The 12469-nt window shown below is 35.7% G+C and overlaps 1 protein-coding gene across 1 annotated transcript; it reads left to right on the top strand.

The window, feature by feature from the left end:
• Positions 1-4339: 4339 nt before the first annotated feature.
• On the top strand, positions 4340-10002 carry LOC135693787 (uncharacterized). The gene is made up of 4 exons (XM_089108950.1): positions 4340-5373; positions 5590-6405; positions 7128-7391; positions 8170-10002. Exons 1-4 carry the CDS (start codon positions 4441-4443, stop codon positions 9349-9351), a joined length of 3195 nt encoding a protein of 1064 aa, XP_088965076.1. The 5' UTR covers positions 4340-4440; the 3' UTR covers positions 9352-10002.
• Positions 10003-12469: the final 2467 nt, after the last annotated feature.

Here is a 12469-nt window from a genome sequence, read left to right as displayed (position 1 = left end):
TATCCCATCTTGACGGCCCTGGCAATAACTGATGCTTTGACAGTGGCAACGCAAGTTGGAAAGTGGGAAAAGCGCCGAAAAATGTGCAATTTGTGTGGTTCTATAATAGATCAACTTTTTCCCTTGATCAGTTTGCTCACTTTTATTCATAATTAGTTAAGCTGTTCGTAAAAGCATTCTTATTCGACACGCTCAATAATTCACAAAAGGTAAATGATCGGCATAAAGTCTTCGTAAGAACTGCACGCAAAAAGTTTGCTTTTTTCATATGGGATCGAAATTTTCACAAGAAAATACCTTGCACATGTCTTGTAGTTAGATAGCTAGTGATATTTAGAGCACAAGTATCGCACTATTTCCATCCACTTCACGTTTTTTTGGTTTTTTATCGCACTCGAAATACAGTCTTCAGTACTGGAGCCCGCATCACTTCCGCGACTTATAAACGTTAATGCGTCACACATTCCTGAAATTCCTCACAGACCGCGCACAAACTTTCGCACAAAAAGTCTTGAAAATCGCAACTTTGAAGCGTTGTAGCTTCAAAACACTTCACAATTCCGAAAAGCGAACTTCAGCATCGGATTCAGGAGCACCGACTTGACTTAGAACATCAATAAAAAAAATTTGATTTTTCCAGTTCAGTGGCACTTTAAGCATAAAACTCAGAGCTGCAACTTAAGACCTTCCTGTTTTAAGCACCTTAGCACTGTATGTATGACAGACCAGTAAACAGAATTTACACTGTGAGCACTGTATGACAGACAAGTAAACAGTAATCTCCACTGTAAATCAAATACTAATCTTTGCTCTAATCATCAAAATCCCAAATTGATCGGCTTAAGCATAAAACTTAGAAATGCAACTTAAGACCGTCCTGTTTTAAACACCAAAGCACTGTATATATGACCGACCAGTAAACAGAATTTTCACAGTGAGCACTGTATGACAGACCAGTAAACAGTAATCTTCACTGTAAATCAAGTACTAATTTTAGCTCTCATCATCAAAAGCCCCAAATTGAACAGCTTAGGCATAAAACTCAGAGCTGCAACTGAAGACCTTCCTACTTTTAAGCACCTAAGCACTGTATATATGACAGACCAGTAAAACAGAATTTTCACTGTGAGCACTGTATGACAGACAAGTAAACAGTAATCTTCACTGTAAATCAAATACTAATTTTTGCTCTAATCATCAAAAACCCAAAATTGAACGGCTTAAGCATAAAACTCAGAGCTGCAACTTAAGACCCTCCTGTTTTAAACACCAAAGCACTGCATGTATAACAGACCAGTAAAACAGAATTTTCACTGTGAGCACTGTATGACAGACAAGTAAACAGTAATCTTCACTGTAAATCAAATACTAATCTTTGTTCTAATCATCAAAAGCCCCAAATTGAACGGCTTAAGCATAAAACTCAGAGCTGAAACTTAAGACTGTCCTGTTTTAAGCACCTAAGCACTCTATGTATGACAGACCAGTAAACATAATTTTCACTGTGAGCACTGTATGACAGACAAGTAAACAGGAATCTTCACTGTAAATCAAATACTAATCTTTGCTCTAATCATCAAAATCCCAAATTGATCGGCTTAAGCATAAAACTTAGAGCTGCAACTTAAGACTGTCCTGTTTTAAGCACCTAAGCACTGTATATATGACAGACCAGTAAACAGAATTTTCACTGTGAGCACTGTATGACAGACAGGTAAACAGTAATCTTCACTTAAATCAAATACTACTCTTTGCTATAATCATCAAAGACCCCAAATTGATTGGCTCAAGCATGAAACTCAGAGCTGCAACTAACACTGTCCTGAATTTTAAAAAACCAAAGCACTGTATGTATGACAGACCAGTAAACAGAATTTTGACTGTAAGCACTGTATGACAGACCAGTAAACAATAATCTTCACCGTAAATCAAATACTAATCTTGGCTCTAATCATCAAAAGCCCCAAATTGAACGGCTTAAGCATAAAACTCAGAGCTGTAACTTAAGACTGTCTTGTTTTAAACACCAAACCACTGTATGTTTGACAAACCAGTAACCAGAATTTTCACTGTGAGCACTGTATGACAGACAAGTAAATAGTAATCTTCATTTCAAATCAAATATTAATCTTTGCTATAATCATCAAAAACCCCAAATTGATCAGCGTAAGTATAAAACTCTGAGCTTCAACCTAAGACCATCCTGTTTTAAACACCAAACCACTGTATGTTTGACAAACCAGTAAACAAAATTTTCACTGTAAGCACTGTATGACAGACAAGTAAACAGTAATCTTCACTGTAAATCAAATACTAATCTTTGCTCTAATCATCAAAATCCCAAATTGATCGGCTTAAGCATAAAACTTAGAGCTGCAACTTAAGACTGTCCTGTTTTAAGCACCTAAGCACTGTATATATGACAGACCAGTAAACAGAATTTTCACTGTGAGCACTGTATGACAGACAGGTAAACAGTAATCTTCACTTAAATCAAATACTACTCTTTGCTATAATCATCAAAGACCCCAAATTGATTGGCTCAAGCATGAAACTCAGAGCTGCAACTAAAACCGTCCTGAATTTTAAAAAACCAAAGCACTGTATGTATGACAGACCAGTAAACAGAATTTTGACTGTAAGCACTGTATGACAGACCAGTAAACAATAATCTTCACCGTAAATCAAATACTAATCTTGGCTCTAATCATCAAAAGCCCCAAATTGAACGGCTTAAGCATAAAACTCAGAGCTGTAACTTAAGACTGTCTTGTTTTAAACACCAAACCACTGTATGTTTGACAAACCAGTAAACAGAATTTTCACTGTGAGCACTGTATGACAGACAAGTAAACAGTAATCTTCATTTCAAATCAAATATTAATCTTTGCTATAATCATCAAAAACCCCAAATTGATCAGCGTAAGTATAAAACTCTGAGCTTCAACCTAAGACCATCCTGTTTTAAACACCAAACCACTGTATGTTTGACAAACCAGTAAACAAAATTTTCACTGTGAGCACTGTATGACAGACAAGTAAACAGTAATCTTCATTTCAAATCATATATTAATCTTTGCTATAATCATCAAAAACCCCAAATTGATCAGCGTAAGCATAAAACTCCGAGCTTCAACTTAAGACCATCCTGTTTTAAACACCAAAGCACTGTATGTATGACAGACCAGTAAGCAGTAATCTTCACTGTAAATCAAATACTTATCTTTGCTCTAAACATCAAAAACCTCAAATTGCTCGACTTAAACATGAAATTCAGAGCTGCAACTAAAACCGTCCTGAATTTTAAAAAACCAAGGCACTGTATGTATGACACACCAATAAACAGAATTTTCACTGTGAGCACTGTATGACAGACCAGTAAACAGTAATCTTCACTGTAATTCAAATATTAATCTTCTCTATAATCATCAAAGAGCCCAAATTGATCGGCGTAAGAATAAAACTTCCAGCCTCAACTTAAGACCGTCCTGTTTTAAACACCAAAGCACTGTATGTACGACCGACCAGTAAACAGAATTTTCACAGTGAGCACTGTATGACAGACCAGTAAACAGTAATCTTCACTGTAAATCAACTACTAATTTTAGCTCTCATCATCAAAAGCCCCAAATTGAACAGCTTAAGCATAAAACTCAGAGCTGCAACTTAAGACCTTCCTGTTTTAAGCACCTAAGCACTGTATGTATGACAGACCAGTAAACAGAATTTTCACTGTGAGCACTGTATGACAGACAAGTAAACAGTTATCTCCACTGTAAATCAAATACTAATCTTTGCTCTAATCATCAAAATCCCAAATTGATCGGCTTAAGCATAAAACTTAGAGCTGCAACTTAAGACCGTCCTGTTTTAAACACCAAAGCACTGTATATATGACCGACCAGTAAACAGAATTTTCACAGTGAGCACTGTATGACAGACCAGTAAACAGTAATCTTCACTGTAAATCAAGTACTAATTTTAGCTCTCATCATCAAAAGCCCCAAATTGAACAGCTTAGGCATAAATCTCAGAGCTGCAACTGAAGACCTTCCTGTTTTAAGCACCTAAGCACTGTATATATGACAGACCAGTAAAACAGAATTTTCACTGTGAGCACTGTATGACAGACAAGTAAACAGTAATCTTCACTGTAAATCAAATACTAATTTTTGCTCTAATCATCAAAAACCCAAAATTGAACGGCTTAAGCATAAAACTCAGAGCTGCAACTTAAGACCCTCCTGTTTTAAACACCAAAGCACTGCATGTATAACAGACCAGTAAAACAGAATTTTCACTGTGAGCACTGTATGACAGACAAGTAAACAGTTAGCCTGCGCCGCAGACCCAATCCTCCAAAGAGAATAGGGTCTGCGAACAATTGACCCGAAGCTTGTTCTGTTTGGCCTTAAAATATGCAAAGGCTTGGGAACTAACATGATAATTTATGCGCTCAGCGCTGCTCACCGCATTGTTGACCTAAACTTAATGGCGGCCGCAACGGAGATCGACGTTTGTACTGTTTGTTTGAATGAGCTTGGCAAACCTCAAGACCGAAATCTTATAGTTGGGAAGACAAGAATAATTGACGATTTGAACAATCTGCCATTAAAAGTTCATCTTACTTCGGATTACATATGTCGAAGTTGTTTAGCGTTGGTTAAGAAGCACAAAAATCTGAAACAACAGCTGTGGGATCTGGAAAAAGCATTGGACGCCCTGGTTAATGTGCGTACGACAGCTTTTGAGGAAACTTATCTCGCAGAGAAAGGCGAGGGGTCATTTGCAGTGAGAAGTAGCACGCCAAAAAAAGCAACAAATGTTCTTGTTCCAGAAAATGCAGGTGCAGTATCAGGGCCTAGTAGTAGTTGCAATGCAACTGCACTGGGGGGCAGCACTAGAGTCACAATCACAGTCCAATGGCCTTCAAAAACAAAGCAAAAGTCACTTGAAGGGGGTCTAGCTTCTATTGGAAAAATGCTCTGCAGAGGAACTTTATCGCAAATTGCCAGATCAATATGGAGGTGTAAACCTATTAGAAAAGACCTGGTAAAGGAAATAGCTGGGGAAATCAACAAGGAGTGCATCCTGATGTGCCGAAAATCAGAACCCAGTTGTCTTAGAAGAACAGGACCTGAAGATATTGCTTCATTCTCCTTTGAAATGCTCAGCAAAGAACTTGATGAGCATGCCCCAATTACGAAGACAATCATGATGGCAGCATCAATTTGTAAAGAAAAGAAAGGTGATGATGAGAATTGGATTAATGCTGTTTGTGTGGCAGCATCCATATTGCTTCGAAATCGATCCCAACAAATGAATGCATTCCAGCTGATATTGTCAATTATCCTAAAACACTGTGGTTTTTTGGTAAGTTATTTTTATTATATATGCTATTACTATTATTTTGTTTTATTTTTTTCTCAGTTTTTTCTTTTACCTTACGATTGTTATAGTTTTTTCTTGTAAAACCAGGCTAGCCAATTGCAAATTACCTTGTAATAGTGAGATTTTTAATTGTAGTTTAAGTTGAATTGAAAATGAAATGTTTCCATTTTTATTATAATGTACATTTCTTTATTCCAGGGTATAATGGGCAGACTTCAGATACTGAGACTTATGCCATCACATACTCAGTTTTATCGAAAACTTCAGGCTTATGGAAAAGTCCATGACAAAATACTGAAAGACATCATTAGAAATGAATCAGAGAGATTAGAAAGTACAACTATGAGAGAAGGTTGCAGCTTACAAGAGAAAAATAAGAGCACAGTAAGCCGTATTGAAAAACACAAATTGTCACAAAAAGAAGAAAACGATAATGAAAATAAAATTAAGGCAGTGAAAAGAATAAGAGAGTCATTGCAGACAATTGAAGATGGGAACGATAATGGATCATTTGAGCCACCAATTAGTGCATTTGCCAAACACAAGGCATTAAGATTAAAAACTATCCCAGTAATTAGTGAACCAGAAGTCATTGTTTCGGAAAAAGCAAGTGAAGTAGTGCTGAAAACTAATGTTGTCAAAGAACCTTTAAATATTAGATGTGACACAGGAAGAAAAATTGTTCTGGATAACATTGATTATCATCAAGTTACCCATGATATGACTGAAGAGCATAAAGATAATGATGTGCATTATTGCAGCCACATGGCAACTGAAAATAGAATTTCAGGTTGTCATCTTGATGATACAAAACCTAGAGGGGATTTAATGTCATTGGAAAATGGCATATTCAGCCCAAGCAAATGTGAACACCAAAGTCAGAGAGAGAACTACATTACATTGGTATCTCGGTATATCACAGATGAAATAAAATGTTTGGAGTTCTTGCAATGTGTTGTTACAAGAAATATACCACATAGATATACAGAGAAGACCAAACAAAAAACAAATACGGTATGTGAATATAATATTTGATAATGTCTTTTCTGCTGATACCTTTAAAAGCAAATACAATGCAGTGTCAAATAGATACAGTTTCAACTAAATATTCATGTACATGCCAGAAGGCACATATGTATTTTAAAAGTGATAAAATTATAGAAAGTTAGGTTTTATTTGTTCCTAGCCTCCCCCAATACTTGTCCTTAACAATTTTTTGGGTATAATAATAACAAAATTGAATGAAATCTTCTTAAAGGAAAATTTGTTGATTAGATAAATAGATTTGACATGAGAGTATCTTGAAATAAAAGATATCATTCTGTTTTCAAAGCCTAAAATGTTTTCAATGCTTTCAATGCTTCTTTCAGCTGAAAAATAAGCCATAATAGTTTGAACACTATCATTAACAAAGTGTTTGCTGCACGTTTTGTTATTTAATATTATGGTGCTTTTGGTATCACCATTGAATTTCTTATTTAACACTCTTCCAAAACTTTCAATATGTAGCCCTCTATCTTCCAAAGCTCTTGAAAGTTGCTCTCAAGGATATTTTATTTAAAGGTGCGAAATAGAGCGCCTAGAGTTTCTAAGGGGCTCTTTTTATGGAGCACCTTCATTTTGCTTAGAGCAAGGCCTGCTTAGTATGTATGATTGAGAAAGGGAGGGACCAAAATTGACACATTTAGAGGGTTGTATGACCTTAATTATTGTTCATTGATTTTTATTTTTTCAAGACCTACCTTGGAATAATTTATGCAAACGAGAACACTTGTGATGGAATGGGGAAAATTCTTGAGACTGTACACCAATATGTGCCATGTTATGAAGTTCAAGGAGAGAAGCATTTTAGCAGCCAGGCAATTGTGGGTGATCAATTGACGGTAGAGAGAGGAGTAAATGGTTTGATGGATGTCTCAAATGGATTCACATCTGAGGAGCGTAGAGAAGGTCTTCATTTTGAGATTGCTGACTTTCATGGTGGAATAAAGTTCTTAGAGGTGATTATTGGTAATTAGAGTTTTATGTTGAAACCATCAGAATGGATTAAAATAGGGTGAGACAAATACTTATGGTAAAGGGGAGTTCTTATTTTAGTATATCTAATCTCTCCGATAAGTTGAGCACTCTAGACAGCAATATGATAATTAAAATTATATATATATATATCCGAATTAATCTCCAAATGCCGACACGAAAACAAGTTTTATCTCATGAACAATAGAACTCCACCTAACTAATTAACCTGTATTAAATAAAATTTCTTTTGTCTAACTTTATCACACCTTTTGTATATTTATACCGCGGTAACAGGAATATTCTTCATTATAGTCTGTCTGATGAGTGCGTAAGCACGAAACTCGGAGTAACGGAGAACATGTCTCATTTCTAGTATATATTCTATTTTATTATAGTCTGTCTGATGAGTGCGTAAGCATGAAACTCGGAGTAACGGAGAACATGTCTCATTTCCAGTATATATTCTATTTTATTATATATATATATATATATATATATATATATATATATATATATATATATATATTCCTATATATATATATATATTCCTTAAGACCTTTCTTTTGATATATTTAGTTATTGAAATCTGCATTCTGTATTTTCAATCTTACAAAATGACCTTGAAATTCAGCCAGGCTCAAAATCATGCTACATAAACCTTAATAGTCTCTTTCAGGTTTGGAAAGAGCTTCTCATATGATGTATAATTTAGTTCCTGAGATATCTATTTATTAAAATTTGTGTTGAATTTTTCTGCAGCTCATATATGAGGCATTCTATCATCCACAATCAGCAAGTGATAAATGCACATTATATTGTGACAGAAACCTAGTTGATAGAAGAAATGTGTCAACAGATGTTAAACATCGAGTAAACCAATCAAAAAAGTTTCTTAATTTGGCAGTCAAGGCACGTGTGATTGCTGGAGCATTAAAACTGTTGGGTCTAAGATCTGTTGATGATTTGCCCCTGCAGCATATGATGCAAGCCAATGAAAGGTCAACTACAGAAGAAAAAAGGAATAATCTTCACTCTTTGGCGTCAGAAATAGTTGACAAGTTTATTTTGAGAACTGAAAAGGTGGAACACATCTTGAATAAAGTTGAGGCTGAAAATGAACATGAGAAGCAAAAAGCACAGAAGCATTTCCAGTGTCGTTTTTCTGGATGTGGCAAAGTTTTTAAATATGATGGCAAGGCAAGAAGGGAGCATGAAGCTACTCATGGAATGACACATTCTGTGCAACCCTCCAAAAGTTCAGGGGCAGTAGATGAGAACAGAGATGATATGCTTAACTATCAGCTGGCTTTGTTGGAGGTTGGGATGCTGATCCAAAATTTCTTTGATGCCATTTCTGAAGGTGACGGGGAAAGAATTGTCAGATGCTGGAAGTTCTTTCTACCATATTTACGTTTTGATGGGCAAGGAAGCACCAAATATGCACTTGAGGCATTTTATTTGCTATGTCAGGTGAATGCACTTCTGACTCCAAAGGCTGCACACGAGCTTAAATGGAACAGATTTTTTAAAAACAAAAATGGACCAGGTGGAAACATACCCTTGGACCTTGCACTTGAACATCACAACAAGCTGATAAAAACACTGATGCAAAACCTAGGCCCAAATGCAACCAATCAGCAATGTCTGAATAGATATATAAAGGCATTAAGGGTCAACAAAGATGTGCTTGACAGATTTGACCAGCAAATATTTTTCAAAAAGCGATCAGGAGAACATAAGCGCCGCTGTGAAAAAGCAGATTTGCACAAAGTTGTTAATGAGCTAGTTGAACATGATGCATTGACACATAAGAATGGCCGAAAATACAAGCACTTTTGTAATGTTAATGACAGTATCTTGGATGGATTTGACATGCATGCCATGTTCGCATGGATTAATGAGCACAAAAAGAAAGTTTTGCAAAAAAAGTGTCCAAGATAATTATATTATATATATAAAACAAGAGAACATGTTGCATAATTTGTATCTGTTTTGGTTTATTTAACAAATTTGTTTGCATTTAGGGTTGATCTTACTAATTGCAAGGTGTTATGGAGCTGTAGGGCAAGGGAGGCTCATCCTCATAAATATTTTTGCATATCTTAAAATTTTTCCCTATTTTCCATTAGCCAGCCACCACCTGTCAGAATAAAAAAGTATTGAAAAATAATGCAAATAACACAACCATCACCACACATGCAATGTGCCTGAATGCTTGTGATATTGCCAACTTTTGCTTAACAATAAAGACCCGGCCTACATGCAAACCCTCTGAAACAAAATAGTATCGAGGTACCTTTAACGTTTAATTCAAATTTTTTTGGAGGGGGGTGATGGCTTAAACCATATGTAGGCTTGGAGGAGTAGGTACTGCAAATTGATGTAAAATGGAACAGGGTGTCTAAAATTGGGGTATTTAGAGCATACATACTTTTTAGACAGCCCTTTAGTGCACCAGTTATGTTAATAAGTAATTAAAGCATTTTTTAGTTGTTTTACATAACAAATAAAAAACATGTTTTACCAAGCAAATCACATCAAATGTTACATTTAGATCATTTTATTCACTTCACAGCATAGTTCAGTTCTCCATTTCAATGTCCTCTTCTTCATGTATTTTCTCAATGGCTGATGACAAAAAGCCTGATATACTGCAGCTGCCATCATTGTCACTTGCTAACCCTACATTATCACTTTCATCTAAAGCAAGTAGACTGGATGTTGTGGTATTAAAAGTGTTTGCATGTTGCAAAATTCCCCAATCCTCATGAATTATTTCCATTTGCTCACCAGATGATTCTTCATCACTACAACTGATATCTTGTAGATTTATTTCAAAATCTTGAAAAGTCTCATACAAAAGGTGTAAGACCTGTACTGCATGATTTCGTCGCCAGATTTCTACATACAGAAATATGTCTTCAATAGAAAAGATGTGCATACACTCAGCTATTATCTGGTGCACTTGAAAATTGCAAAATTCAAATTTGACACTTGTGGTTCCAACAGGTTTTACAGTTGCTAACTCAGCTTCTATTTCCGTCTTTAAATTGTAAAGTTTTTCGGTCAGTTCTTCTTTTTGTTCTTTTGTGACATTTCGTTTTCTTTTTGGTAATGGTAGTTCAGTTTCCATTTGTTTAGAGAACAAGGTAAACTTGCTGTCACCTTTAAGACACTGATCACTGCAGTTGCAATCCATGGCACAGTTATCGCAACACATACATTGTTTTGGCATCTCCAATGAAGAAAATGCATTGAAATGTTTTCCAATTTCTCTTCTTCTGCACATTTCATGCTGTAGGAGAATTTTCATTTTGATATTGCAACGTGTACTTAGGATACCATTGTATAGAACATAAGATGTTGCTGAACTTCCATCCCTTCCAAGCCGGCCTGTCTCCTGCAATAATGCTTCCATTGACTTTGGAGGACCCAGATGAATACTTCTGTACAAACCTCTACAATTTATGCCCATCCCAAATGCAACTGTGCAAATGAGTACTCTCAAACAACTTTCTGATTTGGCCATCTGATTAATAACGTGTGATTTCACATTTTCTGGGGTTCCTGCATGAAACATGTCCACTAATCGGTTACTTGGCAATAATTCACTACTGGCAAAAATTTTTTCCCCCAATGAAATTGAAAATGCTCTAAATAAAATAGAGCACTGTTTTCTTGTTTGGCAAAATATAATTGTCCTTTTCATATGTGTCTTACAGTGTAAAACCTCATCAATGATTGGCTGAAAAATCTCATCTAAGCCTTTATTCTTATTGACATATTCAAATATGTACATTATATTGGGTCGAACTGGATTCTTCTCTACACAAAAAGTTTTTGCAGCATGCAATTGAAGCATTTCAAAAATCAACAACTTTGTTTCTTTCGTTGCAGTTGCTGTGAAAACTCCTACTGGTGTTTTCTCGAGTATAAGTGATTTTAATTCCACAAGCTTTCCATACCAATGTCGAAATGGTGCATTTGAATCTAATGAAGTTCCCCTGAAATAGAATAATATTGGTGTTCCATAAATTTAATCGGATTTTTAAAAATGTAACTGGCTTGATACTAGGAAAATTGTATATTTATATATTTTGAAATGATAAAAATGTTTTCATTTTTAGTTAATTTATTGGGTTTTGTATTTGCCAGATTTCGAAGCAACAAGTTTAAAAGAGCATCTCGTCTCGAGCCCACCATCATGATTCTATCCCTTAGGCCTATATATTGTGTGACGGAAAAATTCCCACTTACCAGTGAATAAGACAGTGTGCTTCATCAATAATCAAGCCAACACAGTTTTTTCTAAATGCAGGCGATGATGCAATGGTTCTCCAACGTTTAATTGAAAGCAAAGTTTCAGGTGATGCGTAAATCAATGATATGCAATCTTCAGTTATATGTTCAAATAATTCATCGCTTTCCATCTCATTTGTGTCTGTCAATGCGATGGCCGTAATTCCTGTCTCTTTATTTAAAAAGGAAACTTGGTCGATCATCAGCGATTTTAACGGTGATATCACAATAACTGTGCTTGTTCCTGGGAGCTGATCCAATATGATGTCAGTCATTATCGGTAAAATCTGAAAAATCAATGATTTTCCAAAGCCCGTAGGAGCACTGAAAAATATATCATTTCCTCCAAGTAGTTTTCGCATTGCCACTTTCTGCTCCTGATGTAAATTTTCATACAAGTTTTCGATTGACATGTACCTTCTACATGCCAGTTCTAAAGCCTCCTCAAATTTCTTGTCAGTAAAGGAGGCGGACATTTTGAAAGATTGTCGGTCAGCAGCGATGCCTCGAGTACTTGAGTCATAAATTAAAACTTGTTATTATTTCCATGGTTTCAATGCATAAATTACTTCCGCAGATTCATGGAAGTAATTTATGCAAGAACAAGCTTCGGGTCAATTGTTCGCAGACCCTATTCTCTTTGGAGGATTGGGTCTGCGGCGCAGGCTAGTAAACAGTAATCTTCACTGTAAATCAAATACTAATCTTTGTTCTAATCATCAAAAGCCCCAAATTGAACGGCTTAAGCATAAAACTCAGA

This window comes from Rhopilema esculentum, chromosome 6, assembly GCF_057945365.1.
Source record: "Rhopilema esculentum isolate cy_ngs chromosome 6, ASM5794536v1, whole genome shotgun sequence".
NCBI classification, from domain to species: Eukaryota; Metazoa; Cnidaria; class Scyphozoa; order Rhizostomeae; family Rhizostomatidae; genus Rhopilema; species Rhopilema esculentum.
Note: the sequence above shows the minus strand (reverse complement) of the source record. Positions and strands in the feature narration are given on the sequence as shown.

Bases quoted from the DNA above. Each gene is read 5' to 3' on its own strand.
- LOC135693787 (XM_089108950.1), top strand. From the start codon at position 4,441: ATGATAATTTATGCGCTCAGCGCTGCTCACCGCATTGTTGACCTAAAC. The intron at 5,374-5,589 runs GTAAGTTATTTT...TCTTTATTCCAG, and splicing joins TAAAACACTGTGGTTTTTTG to GGTATAATGGGCAGACTTCA. The intron at 6,406-7,127 runs GTATGTGAATAT...TATTTTTTCAAG, and splicing joins CCAAACAAAAAACAAATACG to ACCTACCTTGGAATAATTTA.